At 42.8% G+C, this 19,246-nt stretch overlaps 1 protein-coding gene across 1 annotated transcript in view; it reads left to right on the forward strand.

Moving 5' to 3' along the window:
* LOC142857380 (histo-blood group ABO system transferase 1-like) overlaps positions 1 to 6,033 on the forward strand; it is a 100,542-nt gene extending 94,509 nt beyond the window's left edge. Inside the window, exon 7 of the mRNA XM_075985517.1 lies at positions 999 to 6,033. Within this exon, the coding sequence (XP_075841632.1) occupies positions 999 to 1,689 (691 nt within the window). The 3' untranslated portion in view covers positions 1,690 to 6,033. The remainder of the gene's footprint in view (positions 1 to 998) is intronic.
* The last annotated feature ends 13,213 nt before the right edge of the window (positions 6,034 to 19,246 follow it).

Below are 19,246 nucleotides of genomic sequence, written 5' to 3' on the forward strand. Positions count from 1 at the left end.
GTTAGGTGTCAGTAGGTTATTGGCCTCTGAGGGAACCAGCCGGGAGCCCAGTGGTCACCTTTGCACAGGGAATACAGCCACTTGCCTGTTTATGACAGGTGGGGAGGGCTTGGCACACTTGCCAGGTGATGGGGATCCCTGTTCCCATGGTGGGGAAACATGACCCTGGGAAAAGCATCTAGGGAAAAGCAGCCATTGGAAACAGGTGAAAACCTGGACTGGGAGAGGACCTAGAATTTAGTTTGAAAGCCTTCCGCCATTATACCCGAGGATTTGAAATAGGCTTGCCCTTCTTTCTAGGGTGTTTGTCTCCCCTTCCCTGCATAAATCTGCGAGATGTTTTCTTCCTCTAGTGGAGTGAATTTGGAATAAGACTTAGGGATTTAGTGAGTTACTGAATGTCTTGTCCACAGGCACCTTCAAGTCTCTGATGAGGAAGATCTGGGATACAGAGACCCCTTCCTTTCCTGAGACAGGACCCTGGAGAGTTCCACAAACGAGGGGTGTGGATACCAGGCTCTTACAGATTCATCCAGTTCCTCCAGGGTTTAGAAAGTGGGGCCCTATTAGCACAGGCTCTACTTAGGCCAATGCAAGGGTGTGGGATGTGGAATGTGTTGGGATGGAGCTGTCCCTCTCTGGGGAGGGTGACAGACTCATGGAGAGGTGCCCTACTAAGGGGCCTGCCAAGACAAGAGATACCTGCAGGATAACTAGCTGGATCCCTATGTCTGGAGTCATCTCTGCTGCCTGACTGGAATCTTCCTGACCTCTGCCTCAGCATTACTTGCTAAGATGTGGTGCTGATGTAATACAATTCTAGAATAAAGGAAGATGAGGTGATGTACAGCCTGTAGACTGGTCAGGATCTGTAAAAGGGGGCTGCTGTTGCTTCAAGCCTCAGGGTAGCCATGATTTCTGCAGCCTGGGCCCCCGCCCTGGTTAGTCTTGCCCTAGCTGTGTTAAACCTCTGCTTACCCCTTTGTCATCTTCCACAGGTATGTGGTGTTCCTGAAACTGTTCCTGGAGACAGCAGAGCAGCACTTCATGGTGGGACACAAGGTCATCTACTATGTCTTCACTGACCGTCCTGCCGAGGTGCCGCAGGTGCCCCTGGGGGCAGGACGGAAGCTGGTGGTGCTGACTGTGCGCAACTACTCCCGCTGGCAGGATGTGTCCATGCACAGGATGGAGATGATCAGCGACTTCTCTGAGCGGCGCTTTCTGCAGGAGGTGGACTACCTGGTGTGTGCAGATGTGGACATGAAGTTCCAAGACCACGTGGGTGTGGAGATTCTCTCAGCACTCTTCGGTACCCTGCATCCCGGCTTCTATGGTAGTAGCCGAGAGGCCTTTACCTACGAGCGCCGGCCGAAGTCCCAGGCCTACATCCCCCACGAAGAGGGTGACTTTTATTACATGGGGGCCTTCTTTGGGGGATCAGTGGTGGAGGTGCACCGTCTCACCAAGGCCTGCCATCAGGCTATGGTGGAGGACAAGGCCAATGGCATCGAGGCCGTGTGGCATGATGAGAGTCATCTGAACAAGTACCTGCTGTACCACAAGCCTACAAAGGTGCTGTCCCCAGAGTACATGTGGGACCAGCAGCTGCTGGGCTGGCCCTCTGTCATGAAGAAGCTGAGATATGTGGCTGTTCCCAAGAACCATCAGGCAATCAGGAACCGATAGCTGAATTCCTATCGGAGAGGCCAGGCTTATATCCAGGGTCACTCCAGGCTGTGTGGAACTGGGAAGATTTGAGAGACATTTATGAAGTGTCGCCATCTACCCCACTTCAGGGTCTAGCAGGCCCAGTACCACTTGTCTTACCCTACACCGAGCCCCTGGAGTGGCAGCCACCCTCAGCTCCCACTGTGTCTCTAAGCTCCTTCTCAGTGAGATGTAGCAAGAGCTTGCAGAACATGGGAGAAATTCTGTCATGCAGTTACCTGAGGGCCTGGGCATCCTTATTCAGGCATGTGCCTTCCTCTTCTGGGAGGCTTGACAGATGACCAGTGCCCTTAGGAATAGGTAGGAAAGCATGGAGACTCACAGCCTGCAGGCCTCAGAGGTGCTTAGCTCCTGTTTAGCCCAACTGGTAGACCAACAGCCTGTGACCATTGCCTCTGCTCAGTTTTGGTTCATTTGGGAATAGGTGGTTATTCATCCTGAGACTAAATGTATTTGTAGATGATACAGGAAGTTTAATTTTTTTCTTTTCTTTCTTCTTCTTCCTCCTCCTCCTCCCCCTCGTCCTCCTCCTCCTCCTCTTCCTCCTCTTCCTCCTCCTCCTCCTCCTCCTCTTCTTCTTCTTCTTCTTCTTCGTCTTCTTCTTCTTTTTCAAGGTACTTGGAATTGAACCCAGGGCCTCATGGATGCTAGTCAGCATGCTACCACTGAAGTCCGGGTCAAGAGACACATGACTGAACTTGCTGAGTGCTAGGTCCACTGCCTCATTTTATACTCCAGTTTTTTATCTGAAATTTCCAATCTAAAGAGATTGATACTTTTTTTTTCAGTGTTGGGATCAGACTCATGTCCTACCCTCCAGTTTTACATTTTTTAGATGGTAGAGGGTATTGTTGCTTGTTTTTTTTTTTTAATTGGCGCAGAATCTCTAGTAGGTCCATCTGGTTTCAGCCTTAGTATGTGTCCAAGGATGGTCTTGAACTCCAGATCCTTCTACATCTCCCTCTACAGTGCTGGGGTGATAAGCATGCCATGACACCTACCTCTGATGTTCTTAATTTTCTTAAAACCCCAGTGATCTTGTTCCAAAATGGTTTCTCGGCCCCAAAGTCCTTTGTGTCCTTGGCTGGTTTTTCATTTCTCACAGTGTCAGATTGTGTTTTTTTTTTCTGTGACAGAATCCCTATGTATCCCCAGATGGCCTGGAATTTGCTACTAGACCAGGATGGCCTGGAACTAATAGAGATCCTCCTCCCTCTGCCTGTCACCACACCTGGCCAGATTTTCCCCCTCCATCAAAGGTGGATAAACCACCAATGTCCAATATTCCATAAACCTTTCCCATCTTGACAACCCATGTATGTGCTGTCTGACAAGCCTTGGATACCCTTGAGACTTGACTTCCCTTCAAACCTTTACCTTTCTCAGCAATTATGAATTAGCCAATCACATTCATTCTGATGTCTGATTCCCGTCAATGGAATGAGGCCCAGTCATGACCTGTGTTGCCAAAAAAGCAAGTGAACATCCTGTCTGGTATGCTTGCTTGCTCTGTGTGGCGGAACACACTTTTCAGAAAGAAATAGCCTTGACAAGTTGTTTTTGATTCCTTGTGTGCTCGTGAGATACTGAGAATGTTCTCCAGAAACATGAAAGCTAGAGGGGAGTGTCTTTCTGTCTCTTCTGTGATTGGTGGATTCCCTGGGTTCTCGGCCTCTCTGCAGGATCTCTAAAATGTAAGGTAGAGGGCGTGGACAGGGTTCCTCGAAGCCAAGAGGGTCATTTAACCTCAGAGATTATGGTAGTTAAGAGAGGTGTGGGGCATTATTTAGGGGGGTTCAGACAAGGCTGGAGACGTGGAGGCCCCCATAGCCTTCTGTGAGCTTCTATATCCTCTTCAATATCTCTGTCTTCATTCCCACTCAGGGTTGATCTCGGTTATCTGGTGCTGGAAGCTGAGAGTTGGGAGTCTTTAAGGTAACAGCTAAAGTAAGGTACAGACAGATCTGAATATTAAGATGGAAAAATTCCAATGTTAGGAGCTTCCTGGGTGCCGTCATCTTTCCCTTTTCTCTAAAGTTCGTACAAGCTTCCATCTCCATTTGAGAAAAACCAAAATAAGTGTTTTCACAGGGACATGCCCTGGGTTCCTTGTGCTCTCCACTGTCTATTCCTGAGACCCCTTCTGGAGAGAAAGAGAGAGAGAGAGAGAGAGAGAGAGAGAGAGAGAGAGAGAGAGAGAGAGAGACAGAGACAGAGACAGAGACAGAGAGAGACAGAGAGAAACACCTGTAGTCACAGGACCTGACAAGTGGCAGGCAGAAGGATTAGTAAGCAGCTCAATGTCACCCTCTACTTCTTATCAAGTTTAAGGACAATCTCAGTTCTTTGTGACCTGGTCTCCAAATATTTAAAAAATAGAAATCCCACACTAGCTCACAATTGAGAATAATAGAGGGTTATTTATCCTCAACCTCATCAAAGGCCTGAGAAGGGAGATAATATTACTTGAGCAGGCAGGAAGTTCAATCAGGCAGCTTCCAAAGAGAGCAATATATGACAGAGACAATTAGTTACCTGAGTAATCACCCGAAGTTTCATTTGCAGCATTGAAGCAACCAATTTTAGTTCTGGCCTGGCATAACTGACAGAGCATTTTCAGAGGCAGGAAAATTTTCAGAAGCATCTTACCCTGTCTTGGCAAGATTTGACAGTCTTTTTCCTTGTGTCCTGCTTATCAATTTCCAGATACCATGTACTTTGTCAGTGGTTAGGATGCGAGCAGTTCCTTGCCCAAATGACAATTGTGCCAAGAAGAAAACAAACTCTGAGTACAGCGTCTTTGGTGCTCAACATTCTCTCGGGGGTAGATTGGTGCTGTCAGGAGCAATCAAGTCTCAGCTCAACAGAACCCTAAGTTATTTAAATGCCATGTTCTACAGATTCTTGAAGTTGTTGAAGATTACCTATCTAGACATACTACAGTCTCTATGTATCTAAAGAACCTAATTGATCTCACTGTATGTACAAGCATGAACAACTATTGACCTAAATATTTAATACCTGTATAACTTAAAGACTAAAGCTTCATGTCAGAATATTAAATAATCTGTAAACAAATGTAAACAAATGTGAGGACAATGACATCAAAATGTAAACAATCTAAGTATCTTGGTCAGAGGTAGGATTAATAGACAATGCAATATGAAAATATATCCTAAAAGTTGTATCAATATTCAAAATGTCCTAAACAGAGGCAGAAGCATGCATATATACAATCTGACAGAGTAGCTTTGCATAGGTATACAAATATAATTTGAGCTTGTATCAATATACAAAAACTATACCAATGTACATTATCCACAAATAATAGCTCTATTACCCACTATTACTATCCTCCCCCCTTTTTTTAAACACACATAGTTTTCACCCCAACCCTCTATCGAATACAAGTAATAATCAACAACCCCAAAACAGTGTTCCCAACTCTATGGACAAACTTTTTTGGGTTGGGGGTGCCAACTTCTCAAATTGCTTCCTGCTGTCATGGGGGCGATGTTTTCTTATGGGATCCTGCAAAATTAAAGTGACGGTTAAGTTTCAAAATTACTGTCTAGTATAGTTGCAAACAATTTCCAAGCAGTCTATAGATAGTTTTTTTCAAAGTTCTTATTTGGAATTCTGGCCAGAATGTCATGAGAAAGTGCACCATTTCAGCAGCTGGTACCCCAAAAAGAAGCGGTCTTATAGTAGCACTGTCTGCATATTGATGTCATCTCAACTAGGTGGAGTTGTTACTGTGGGGCCCCATCTTCTTCCTGGAAACTTCAAAGATTACTGCAGGAAAAGGATCTGTAGGAAAATCTATTGTTCATCATGAAAATCTTAAACAACATTCATATATACATACATTCAATGAAGAATATGATATAGGCAAAAAAGGCATGGAGAAAGTAAAATTTTTTCCTAAAGTCTTTCTTCTGTCCCATACCAGATGGCTCCCGATATGAGACAGAAGCTCTGAATGTTCCTTTTGACAACATGCTTGGATTTAGAGAATTGCAGAGCCATTGTCCAACTCCAAAACCAGCTGAATATATTAATATATATATGTGCACGTGTGTGTGTGTCTGTGTAAATGTAATACAACCCACACCTGGATTCATAAAACATATTCTGTTTTCTAGATGCTCCTTAGTGGATAGTTATTTTTTCTTCTGTCAGCATTCAGACATCCAGGGTCTCTTGAGTTTTTGATGATGTGTATTTTCCTGCAAAGATAAGAGCAGAACTCTGCCCTAACCCTTATGAGCTTTGCCTATCACCTGTATATTTGTCAGCATTGTGGATGTGGTATCATTTCTCTTTGTCAAGAGGTTTCTCCTTTTCAAAGCGAATATTTATTAATTTTGATGGTATCCATAATTTTCTTCTCCTGTGGAAACAAGAGCAAAAACCCTTCCCCAACGTAGTATATCTCCTGGTTTCCATTGTGAGGCCAACACATCCTTAAAATATACTGGTTGATTCAATTCAGAAGTTTTTTTCCATTATCCAATGCCTCTCTGCTGCTGTTGTTCCTTTCTCATTAGCGTTAAGAAAATTCAAGGTTAATAAAGCATTATGCAATCTATTTCTGGGTATATTTTCCATCCCTTTCTGTTTGTTCAGCATATCCTTTATAGTACTATTTGACTGACCTGTAGGATTATTTGGTATACCTGTAATGTGCTTTATATTATAATAAGCAAAAAAGCATTTCATTTTCTTAGACACATATGCTGGACTATTATCTGTCTTTATTTGTGCAGGTATATCCATGATGGCCATAACTTCCAATAAATGTGTGATTACTGAATCAGCCTTTCCTGAGCTCAAGGCAGTTGCCCGTTGAAAACCTGAATATGTTTCAATGGTGTAGTGTACATATTTTAATTTACCAAATTCTGTAAAGTGGATCACATCCATCTGCCAGATTTCATTCCTTTGAGTACCCTTTGGGTTACTTCATGTAGGCAACAGTGTTTGATTGTAGAAAGAGCAAGTACAGCATCTCTTTATAAACTCCTTAACTTATTGCCATGTAATAGAAAACTCTTTCTTGAAACCTTTGGTATTGACGTGATGTTGTTTTATGAAATTCTGAGGCCTGCAACATGCTTTCAATCAATAATTGATCAATTTCTGCATTCCCTTGTGCTAGAGGACCTGGCAGACCCGTATGGGACCGGATGTGTGTTATGTACATAGGACAAAGCCTATTCCTGATTATGTCTTACACCTGGGTAAACAATGAAGTCAATTCTGTATCATTCAGCAGTTTCAATATATAAGATAACTCTGCATATTGTGAATCAGTCACTATACAAAGAGGTTCTTTAAAATCCCTTAGCACTATAAGAATAGCATATAATTCTGCCTTTTGGACAGAATTATAAGGGCTTAATTCCACCTTACTCAATTCGTCTGATAGTTAACCTGCCGTCCCTGATTTATTTGCATCAGTATAAAATGTTCGTGCTCTAGTTATTGGTACATCATGTACAATTCTAGGAAGAATCCAAGAAGTTCTCTTTATAAGGTTAAGTCTACCACTTTTGGGATAGTTGCTATCAATTTCTCCCCCCAAATTAGCACAAGCTCTTTGCCAAGGTTCATTGTTTTCTCATACCTTTTTATTTTATAAGTCGAGAAAGGCACTATAATTTCTGCTGGGTCTACACCTGCTAGTGGACAAAGTCTCAGTTTACCTTTTATAATTAATTCAGAGACTTTTCCACATAAGTTTTAAATTTTTTTTAGTTTTATTTATTTATTTTTTATTTTTTCATTCAAAAATTTACACTTCCTCTGGTCCTCCCATTCCCCTCATGCTCCTCCACTCACCTTTCTTCCTCTCCCTCCCTCCTTAAGACAGTGCAGGGAACCCTGTCCTGTGGGAAGTCCAAGGCCCTCCCCTGCTATACCCAGGCCTAGGAAGCTGTGCATCCAAATAAACTAGGGTCACAAAAAGCCAGTACATGCAGTAGAAACAAGTCCCAGTGCCTTTATCAATGGCTTTTCAGTCAGTCCCCATTGTCAGCCTCATTCAGAGAGTCTGGTTTGATCACATGCTCCTTCAGGCCAGGTCCAGCTGGATTTGGTGAGCTCCCATTAGAACATGCACTCTGCATCAGTGGATAGAGCAACCCCTCGCAGTCCTAACTTCCTTTTTTGTCTTCTCCCTCCTTCTGCTCTTCAACTGGACCTTGGGGGCTTGGTAGTAGGAGCTGCGGGCTGCATTCCTGTCGCCCCAGCTCCCAGCCGCCTGGCTAGCTTATGCTCCGAAATAACAACACACAAACTGTATTCTTTTAAACACTGCTTGGCCCATTTCTATTAATGTGTGTAGCACCGAGGTGCGCTCACCGGGAAGATTCTAGCCTATGTCCATCCTGGGTCAGAGCTTCATCGCGTCTGCCCGGGAGAGGGGAGCATGGCATCTGTCTGAGGTGTCTTACCTCACTTCCTCTTGCTCCTAGCATTCTGTTCTGTTTACTCCACCCACCTATGTTCTAACCTATGAGGGCCAAGCAGTTTCTTTATTTTTTAACCAATGACCTTCCTCCATCAGGAGCTCAGTACATTGCTGTGATGAGGGTCTCTGTCTCTATCTCCATCCGTTGCCAGATGAAGATTTTATAGTGATATTCGAGAGAATCATCAGTGCAAGGACAGTTCAGATACCCTCTCCTCTGCTGTCCAAGGACCTAGCTGAGGACACCTCTATGGACAACTGGGATCCCCTGAGAGCCAAGTCTCTTGCCACCACTAAAATGGCTCCCTTAATGTAGGTATCTTCTTCCCTGCTCCTATATCCACCCTTCCTCCATCGCTACCCTCCCACTCCCCCAAGCTCTCCTCAGTTTTTCCCTTCTCCCTTCTCTCTCCCCCTCTCCCCTTCCCCAAACCCACCCCCACGGTTACCCCCACCCCAATGCTCCCAACTTTTGCCCGGCAATCTTGTTTGCTTCCAATTTCCAGGAGGATCTATATATGTTTTTCTTTGGGTTCACCTTGTTATTTGGCTTCTCTAGGCTTGTGAACTATAGGCTTAATGTCCTTTATTTATTGCTAGAGTCTACTAATGAGTGAGGACATACCATATCATCTTTTTGGGTTTAGGTTATCTCACTCAGGATAGTATTTTCTATTTCCATCCATTTGCATGCAAAATTCAAGATGTCATTTTTTTACCACTGAATAGTACTCTAATGTGTATATATTTCACACATTCTTTATCCATTTTTCCATTGATGGGCATCTAGGTTGTTTTTAGGTTATGGCTATTACAAATAATGCTGCTATGAACATAGTTGAACAAATGCTTTTGTAGTATGATTGGGCTTCTCTTGGATATATTCCCAAGAGTGGTATTGCTGGATCCTGTGGTAGGTTGATTCCTGAGAAACCACCACACTGATTTCCAAAGTGGTTTCACAAGTTTGCATTCCCTCCAGCAATGGATGAGTGTTCCCCTTACTCCACATCCTCTCCAGCATAGGCTATCATTGGTGTTTTTTATTTTAGCCATTCTGACAGGTGTAAGATGGTATCTCAAAGTTGTTTTGATTTGCATTTCCGTGATTGCTAAAAAGGTTGAACATGACCTGGATCTCCTCAGCACAGGAACATGGACTCCTGGTAGTCCAAGGACCATGCAGACAAAAGTGCAAACTTGGCGGGGGTGGGGGGAGGCAGGGTTGTGTGGAACAAAGAAGCCCCTGCAGCAGCAGTTGGAGGTGCCCTGCAGTCCCTTCCAGGGATCTTCCTGCTGGGCGAGCACACACTCACCCCTCTGGGTGGATTGCCTCAGTGCAAGAGCAGGAACTGTTCCTGGGCCAAGGACCTCACAGACAATAGGGCAGGCTTGGGGGAGAAAGGGTCATGTGGAACAAAGAATCCCCAGCAGCCAGAACTGAAGGGGCCCTGTGCTCCATTGCTGGACCATTCACCCCGGGCAGGCACACACTCACCCGTCTGGACAGATCTTCTCAGCTCAGGAACAGGGACTCCTATACTCTTTCATGAAGCAGGAACTCCAAAGCATCATCTTACCTTTACACAAGTTCAGTAGTAATTTCTCTGGGTACTGCATGTCCAGTTCAGCAGTTCAGGCAAGAGAAGTTTCTTGGCCAAATGGCTAACCAACTCCATAAAGAGACTCTTCAATGTCCATCTTCTTCTTGAAGTAGCTTGTGCCATGAGCAGATGTGTCTCATTGTCATGAAAAGTCCTAAGTTGTAAATGCTATATTCTGAAGGTCTCTGAAAGATTTGAAAAATAACCTATTTAACTGAAATATATCTCTATATATCTAGAAAATCTAACTAACATGACTACAAGCTTGACTATTAAAGATGATTCTCCATTAGCCTATATTTCTTAATTATACATTACCTTTTGAAATGAGCTACACAATTGCAACACCTTAATCATGATCAGAAATACATATAGATATAACAAAATTGGCCTTATATTTGTATCAATAAACCAAGATCCACACCAATACAAATTATTCATATCTATCTCATATCCCCCTTTAAATGTAAAAGAACTGCTTCCTGTTGTTTGGGGGTGCTGTTAATCAGGACTTTCAACTTTCATGGTATGTCCTGTGTGCTAGGTTCATCTCAGTCAGCAGTTGTGCAAAGTAATTTTTTGAGGGTGTTCACAGTTACCTTTTAGGAGGCCTTGGTCCATGAAACCATATTTGCCTGGATGCAATTCATAGCTTCTCATCTTCTATGAAAATAAAAGAAGAACCTCTTTTGTTAAGCTACATGCTCTTAGGCCAGCAACTAGAGAGTTCTTTTACCTCTCTGCCAATACTCAGACTGAAAGAGCAATCCTGTCCTCAGACTGCCTCTCCCCACTGCATTTGTCTCCACCAGACCTCAGACTGCAACTGTCTCCACCGAAACTCAGACTGCACTGCCTTCTTGCCTCCTTCTGCCTTATAGTTCTCTCTTCACCCAGCCATATCACTTCTGTATCCACCTCCCTAGTGATGGGATTAAAGGTAGGTGGTCCCAAGTGCTGGGATTTCCTTTGTGTGTGCTCTGTTTCTCTTTTAGACAGATCCAATCTTGTGTATCCTAGGGTGCCTTTAACTAATAGACATCCCTCTGCCTATGCCTCCTGAGTCCTGGGAATAAAGGACTGTGCTACCACCCTCTCGAGTCTAGTGGCTTATCTCTGCTGTCTGATCTTTACTTCTCCCTTTTGTCTAAATAAGAAGGTTCTAAACTGTATACAATAAGAACAATTGTCATGTTTTGTCCAGGTAAAAGAAAAGGAAATAACATATACAAAATAGAACTGTAACCAACAAGAACAACACCAAGTAACAAATGTATGCTAAATGTCTAGGTTATAGGTAATTGGCAAATAACAGATTTTCCAATAGTTATCCTATTCTGAGGAGTGTAAGTCTTGTACATAAAATGCCTTAGTGACGATATGAGAGGGTAGTGACTGTGACTATCTAGTCTTCAACCCCATCAAAAGCTGAGAATGAAAATAGTATTACCTCAGTAAGCAGGAAGTGTAAGCAAGCAACTTCCAAAATGGCAGAAACAGCTGGCTTCCTAGACAGTCACCCAAAATCTCTCTGCAATGCTGGGGCAACCAACTTTGGCTATTGGCCAAAAATATCTGACAGGCCGTTATCAGAACCAGGGAAATTCAAAAGACTGTCTTACCCTGTCTTGGAAATATTTAACAGTTGCTTTTTCCTGGATTCTGATTGTCCAGTTTAGACAGTGGGTTTACTGTCAGCAGTTGAGGTAAGGTTCTTTGCCCAATAGGCCAGTTTCATCAGAAAGAAAATAAACTCCATATGGAGTGTCTCTGGTGCCCATAATTCTCTTGGGAATAGCTCAGTACTTCCAGGAGCTGTTAGGACTCATGTCAAAAGAATTCTAAATTATTAAAACATTTACATCTTTTGTAAGTCTTTACAGTGTTTGAAGATTACCTATCTAAGCAGAGTACATCTCTGTGCATCTAGAGAACCTAAGTATGACAGACATGGGTGACTATAACATGTTTGCTGTGGGACAATGGTCTTCTACCCTGTAAAGATTTGTTGCTTGTATTTCTTTAATAAAATGCTGATTGGCCAGTATCCATGAAGGAAGTATAGGCAGGGTGTACCAGGCAGAAAGTAAAGGCGGGACACCAAGAACAGGAGAATTCTGGTAAGAGGAAAGACTCAGTCTGCTGTCATCACCCAGACACAGAAGAAGCAAGATGAGCATGCCTCACTGATAAAAGGCACCAAGCCATGTGACTAACGAAGGTAGGAATTATGGGTTAATAATGTAGGATGTAAGAGTGAATAAGAAGCCTGAGCTAGTAAGCCAACCACTTTATGATTTATGTGTGTGTCTTTGGGATTGAACAACTGTGGGACTGGGCAGGACAGAAACCTAAGTCAAAACATGTAATTCTCAATAGCCTATACAGCTTATAGACTAAAGCTTCATATTCAAAACAAATAATCTTTAAACAGATTTGCAACATGAGGACAATGACCTTGAAATTTAACAAATATATAAGACTATCTTGATTATAGGTAGAAACATATAGTACAATATGACAAAAATATCCTTGAATTATATGAATTTACAAAGTATCTTAAGCCGATATAGAAACATACACACATATATATATATAAATATATAGTATGACAAAATAATTTTTCATTTGTGTGCAAAAATGTTGCAAGTAGAAATAGGAACATACACAATATAACAAATACAATATTGAATTTGTCTCAATATACAAATTATCTTAGACAAGAATGCAAAATAATTTTACGCAAGTATCAATATACAAGAATTTATATCAATGTAAATTGTCTATAACTAATAGTTGCTAAAGTAGTTTACAGGCAGATACATTATCCTATCCTATCTTTTTCCCTTTTTCTTTACTAAATGTGATTCCTGAGTCTAACATTATTATTATCCAACCAAATCCTATAATAAATTATAACCAATCCTGAGAAAACTCAAAGACCATCCATTCCAACTGTTGGGAGAGGCGGCATCATTTTCTTTGAATTACTTTCAGTTGTGTTGGGGGCGATGTGTGATTTTATCTTTAAAATCTTTATGTGATTTTATAAAAAACCCTAAAATGATTGTTAAGTCTCAAGAGGACTGACTAGCTGTAAGATTTGTAGCCAGTGTCTAAGTAGCAGGTAAATCTATTTTAACCTTCTTATCTGAAGTTCTGGCTAGAGTGTTGTAAGAAGGTGGATCATCTCAGCTAGCTAATTTGGAATTGTGTTGAGCATTTTTAAATCCAAAACTGATCCTTGCTCAGCCTTTATTGGCTCGATGGCATCATTATGATCCAGGTGGAACTGTTGTTGGGCCACATCATTCTGGAGACTTCAGAGATTCATGTTAGGGAAATTTATTGTTCACTGTGGAACACTTAAACATTATTAGTATCTAAACAGAAAGTTTAAATTTCTGATATATTTGTATCCAAAGAAAGGTGACAAAGAGGGCTGGAGAGATGGCTCAGTGGTTAAGAGCACTGCCTGCTCTTCCAGAGGTCCTGAGTTCAATTTCCAGCAACCACATGGTGGCTCACAACCATCTGTAATGAGATCTGGTGCCCTCTTCTGGCCTGCAGGCAAACATGCAGACAGAATACTGAGAATACTGTATAAGAAAGAAAGAAAGAAAGAAAGAAAGAAAGAAAGAAAGAAAGAAAGAAAGAAAGAAAGAAAGAATACAAATATGGGGACAAATAGAATTTTGGGAGATAACAGAATTTTGACAATAGTCCCTAGGTTTCTTTAAAAATATGACATGAATTACCAAACTAATAGCAATTATGGCTAAGAATTTATATTCCCATGTAGGTTTTATATCTCATCTAAAATTTCACAAATAGTAGAAATAAAAGGGTTTTAAAATTCCTGGATGGTGCTATTATCCGCCATTGGCATGGAATGGGTGTACATAAAAAATCTATCTATCTATCTATCTATCTATCTATCTATCTATCTATCTCTAATTTATCAGTTTAAAATGTAAAAATATCCACTAATTTACCTCAGATAAAATCCTCTGGAGATCGTCCTTGTGTGCTAGGCTCTTAAATAACCAGGCAGGAAAATAACCAGAGAGGTATGGCTGCTGCAAGGTATTGATGGCTGGTTTGGTTGGAGATTTTAAACTGCAACGTCGATGTCTCAAGTGTACTGCCAAGGCAGGTGCTTTACTTCTACACCTGTGACTCCTTAGCAGGATTAGAAGCAACTAAAGAACAGAGTTAGGTTATAGGGAAAATAAAAGGAGATGCTGAGGGGCCCCAAAACGCTAGTGAGGAGGCAGAATATAACAGCAACTCTGCTGGGCGGCCGTGGGGGGCGCAGTGGGCACAGGATGCAGGAAGCTGGGAGCTCTCTAGTGAGCACTGCCTCTGTGCCTCTGGGGAAGAGAACTCAGCTGTACTCTTGCAAGGCAACTGGGGATGAGGATGGGGTGGAAAGCAGGTCCTGTTTCAGGACTGAGCTGTGAACGCTTGGGGTTTTGCACGTATGGGAAGCAGGGCAACAGCAAGATGCCTGGAGAGGAAATGCCACGCAGACAACAAACGTAGGCAATATATGTGATTCCACAGGAGCTCTTTCAAATGGCTATCAGGGATTTGTTAGGGAAACACAGGGTACACAGCAAGGTATATAGCCTCCGAGGTCTTCGGTTCTGCCCCGGGGTGAATGGAAGCCTGCCCCCCTCTCTTTTAAAGGATTCACATCAGCAGCCTCTATGGGGCCAAATAGCCCAAGGTCAGAGAAGGGGGAAATACCCACTACAGTCCTCTATTCCCCAACAAGGGGGAGTGAGGCATGCCAGGTGCTCTGGCCTAAGGTGGGTGCTGCAGGTCTGTCATACTTTCATGGCGGGACCCATGATGGTTCCTTTTCTGGAATGCAAGTTGACATGAGGCTGGCTGTGAAAACAAGTTGTGCTTGAAGCTGTAGCCCATGGGTTAGGCAGTTGGAGTTGGGGGTTGAGGAAGATGCCCCAGAAGAGCACTGAAGGTGCTGTGGGGCCAGAGGAGCAAAGATGATGCAAAGGAGTGACCAGGGCAGCAAAACCAGGGGCATGCGGAGGGCAGCAAGCACAATGGAGCCAGATTGTACTCCACTGTGAGCCCTGGTTCCTGAGTAAAGTCTGAGAAGACAGAAGAGAGAACCAGGACAGGGCTGCCCAGGTGCGTGGGAAGCTGGGCTTGAGGCAGGGAGGGGAGATGAGCAGATAGAAGAAGGGCTGGGGCTCACGACCTGGGCAGATTTTTCAAGTTACCTTCTACAAAGGTAGGGCCAGACATGGATAGGGGGTGGTGTCTGGGATGAAGGAGGAAATGTCACCATTTTTGTCCCAGAGCTCAGTTGGCTGCCTGCTCTACTTTACATCCTGCTCAGCTCTGACACCTCATATTGTGCTGGGTCCCCCACTCACCACTGCCTAGTGCTTTTATATACATAAGTGCCTGTGGTTTTTACCTATTCTATGCATCACGGTGTGGGCAAAGCCAAAGTAAGCACAGCCAAGATGTAGAAGAAAGACTTATTGCCCACAGCAGCAGGGCAAGAACAGCGTCGTTTACAAAGCAATGCTCTCCTCAAATAAAGTAAACATAGTTTCTCAGTAAGTGTGCCTGCACACAGACATGTCGGGACCGGCCAATTCCTGAGCATAAGGACACATGCGGGCACAGACAATTACTTATTTGGTTATAGATTTTGTTATGGTGTTGAAAACCCGGAGCCAACCCTAAGATGTTGCTAGGCAAAAATTTTATCTTTTTCACCTTGCCCAAATTTACAGTTTCCTTGAGATTAGGAGGAGAAGTGACTTCAACCAAAGGAAAGTTTGCCCGTTTAAAACAACTGAGTATATAAGTATAAAGTGGAATTTTTTTCAGTTAGTTATTTTTATGATTATGAGGAAAACACATGCTGTGGATTTATGAGCAACCAAAATGGAAACAATTTATGACGTGTAAAAAGAAGATTACAGAGGAAGAAAGAATTTAAAAAACTCAACAAGTTGTACTAAAGATTAACCTTCAGTATGGGACATGATCAAAATAAACACTATATAAAACCATGAAGAAATAAGTCAAAATTTGACAAAGAGAAAAATGTAATAACTTGTTACGTGACAGTTTAAATGGGCAACATTTTGAGTTGTATCTTAGTGATAATCTCTACACTGTTATCACTCCCAGCTCCCAGAGGTGGTCCCCCAATAGGACCAAATACTAAAAGTGGGGGGTGGGGCTAACTGACCTGTAGCTCACTTCATTATGGTATTGTAATGCATCACTGTGTGGTAAGAATAATTCAATCGAATTGTGAGTTCTGTCCCAACACCCCGTTTTTACCATTACCCAATTCTCTGTGTGGTCCCCAAGAGTAACACACCTAGATTATCTTAAAAATCTCACATTGAAAGTGGGGTGCCATTGCCTATGATCAGCACAAGAATGTCTATTTGGAGCGTAAATGAAATTCTTAAGGATCCTAGGTTCAGATCTCAAGCTGTTACACATTTTAGCATAGCCTTTGGATCTTTATTGGGTACATAGGCCAGCCAAATCTGTAATCCTGGTTGATAATAAAAGAACTTAATAACAGCAACACCTAGTGGGTGGATGTGTGGGAAAATGAAACCAATATTGTAAGAATTTATCCATGGGCACTGTGTCAAGTAAGGGTTCAGGCAGGTATGCAGTATTACTTTAAATAATAGCAGGCTGCGTCAGACTGAATGACAAGATGAATGAGAGTGGGCTTAGGAATATTGCTTAGTAAGTCTGACCCCGTAAGCAGAACCCACTGAGTCTCAGATGATAAGACCCACACAAAGAACATATTTGCAATGGGAAAGGCTGGCTAAGATCTCTTAATTTCTGTACCCCTTTATCAGATCTCTCTTTTTCTTGCTCCCAGTCCCTTGAAGCTTCCAGCTGCCCAGTCCCTGCCTAAAGCATTATAACTGGGTACAAACCCAGCTTATGTAGGACACCTCATCACCCCTGGGCTACAGGATATTTAAGCTCCCTCCCTCTTCTAGCCCATCCATGTGATTTTCTCTTGCACCCTCCCTCCTCCCCCTGCCTTGATGTCGGCGCCAGGAATATGGGATGTGGTGATGGTGCCCAACATTGGCAACGTAATTACATTCACATAAAGCCCGAGAAAGCTTTTAAAAAGGGCTTCTAGACCCACAAAAACAGGAGTCAATTGGAGGTACTTGGTAGCTGTATATTTTTAGATAGACTCCGTTGGCTGGCAGTGAGCAGAGATGGGGCTTCTTCAAGGGACATCTTCCTGGTTCATGCTGGTGGCACAAATGGTTCTGACTCTTTTGGGAGGTCCTGCTATGGAGAACTTAAATGGGGTTTGGGATCAGCCTATTATGAATTGCTTAATGGTGACATAGACCTACTGCACCGCTGGAGCTGGGGTGGTAAGCATGGCTCACAGAGGCGGTGAACATACCTCTGCATGTTGGATGGGGTGGAGCCAACAGGCAAAGCTGCAGAGTTAGTTCTAACCTGCTTAGCGTTTTTTTTTTTTTAAATCCTCTCCTGGTCAGAAAACGATTACAGATACACAATAAGACAGATTCAGACAAAAAAGACCTCTGAATGGGTCACAGTGTTGAATTAAAGTACATGGGCTTAGGAGAGAAGAAAAAGTACAGACAGACATAAATTAAAGAAGTAAAAGTAATAAAATAAATATTTAAATGTAATAGAGTAAAAACACAAGCCACATAAAGATTAAATATATATAGAGAGTCTAGATTATGTATATTATTATGTTTTCTTTAAATTTTTTGACTGCAGAGAGACATTTGATTCTAGGGGCTGCTGATATATATATATATAATTAAAGGTATCTTGATTTCAAAAAACGAGTCTAAGAATATGTTACTTTGGAAAAGAGGTTCTGCTTTTGTTTCTACAGAAGATAAAAACCTTCCAGGCTAATGTGGTTTGATGAAACAAAACTCCCCAAAAGATCTTCACAAACCCTAAAAATACTTCACTCAACAAAGAACGGAAAGCATTTTGGAGAAAACAATACCCAAATTCCCAAAATTATTGTTTATAAATGTTTGTTTTCATTTAAAGGGTACTGATTATAAGTGGTTAAGAGTCACAGTCAATCTTTTTCTTTAAAGGAGGAGGGATATAGGAATGAATACTTTACATTGGTATGGTCTTTGGCTTAATGATACATATGTAAGGTCAATTTTGTTATATGCATATTTCTTTTTTTTTTGTGGTTTTTCGAGACAGGGTTTCTCTGTGGTTTTGGAGCCTGTCCTGGAACTAGCTCTTTTTTTTATTTTTTTTTTATTTTTTTTTTTATTGATAAAAGGAGAATAAAGAAAAGAAAGAAAAAAAAACAAATTTCCACCTCCTCCCAGCCTCCCATTTCCCTCCCCCTCCTCCCATTCTTCTCCCCCTCCTCCCACCCCTCTCCCTTTCCCCCCACGTTTCTCCCCCTCCCTCTCCAGTCCAAAGAGCAGTCAGGGTTCCCTGCCCTGTGGTAAGTCCTAGGTCCTCCCCCCTCCGTCCATATCTAGGAAGGTGAACATCCAAACTGGCTAGGCTCCCACCAAGCCAGTACATTGCGTTGGATCAAAACCGCGTGCCATTGTCCTTGGCGTCTCATCAGCCCTCATTGTTCGTCATGTTCAGAGAGTCCAGTTTTATCCTATGCTTTTTTTGGTAACAGTCCAGCTGGCCTTGGTGAGCTCCCAGTAGATCAGCTCCACTGTCTCAGTGGGTGGGTGCACCCCTCGTGGTCCCGACTTCTTTGCTCATGTTCTCCCTCCTTCTGCTCCTCCTTGGGACCTTGGGAGCTCTATCCAGTGTTCCAGTGTGGGTCTCTGTCTCTATCTCCATCCATCGCCAGATGAAAGTTCTAGGATGATATGCATGATATTCGTCAGTATTTCTCTAGGATAGGGTCATTTCAGGTTCTCTATCCTCAGCTGCCCAAGGAACTAACTGGGGGCCTCAGCTTGGGCACCTGGGAGCCCCACTAGGGTCAAGTCTCTTGCCCATCCTAAAGTGGGTCCTTTAACTAAGAAATGGGGTTCCGTGCTCCCCTATCCAACCTTCCTTTATCCCGATCCTCCTGTTTCCCCAAGTCCCCCCTCCTTCCCTTCTACCTTTTCTCTCCCTATCTCCCCATACCCCCATCCCACCCCACCCCCAACATCCCACTTTTCTCCCTGGCAATTTTGTCTACTTCCCTTATCCAAGAGGATAACTATATGTTTTTCCTTGGGTTCACCTTCTTACTTAGCTTCTTTAGATTCGCCTATTGTAGACTCCGTGACCCCTATTTATGGCTAGAAACCAATTATAAGTGAGTACATCCCATGTTCATCTTTTTGGGTCTGGGATACCTCACTCAGGATAGTGTTTTCTATTTCCATCCATTTGCATGCAAAATTCGAGA

This window comes from Microtus pennsylvanicus, chromosome 9 (assembly GCF_037038515.1).
Source record: "Microtus pennsylvanicus isolate mMicPen1 chromosome 9, mMicPen1.hap1, whole genome shotgun sequence".
In the NCBI taxonomy this organism is placed as follows: Eukaryota; Metazoa; Chordata; class Mammalia; order Rodentia; family Cricetidae; genus Microtus; species Microtus pennsylvanicus.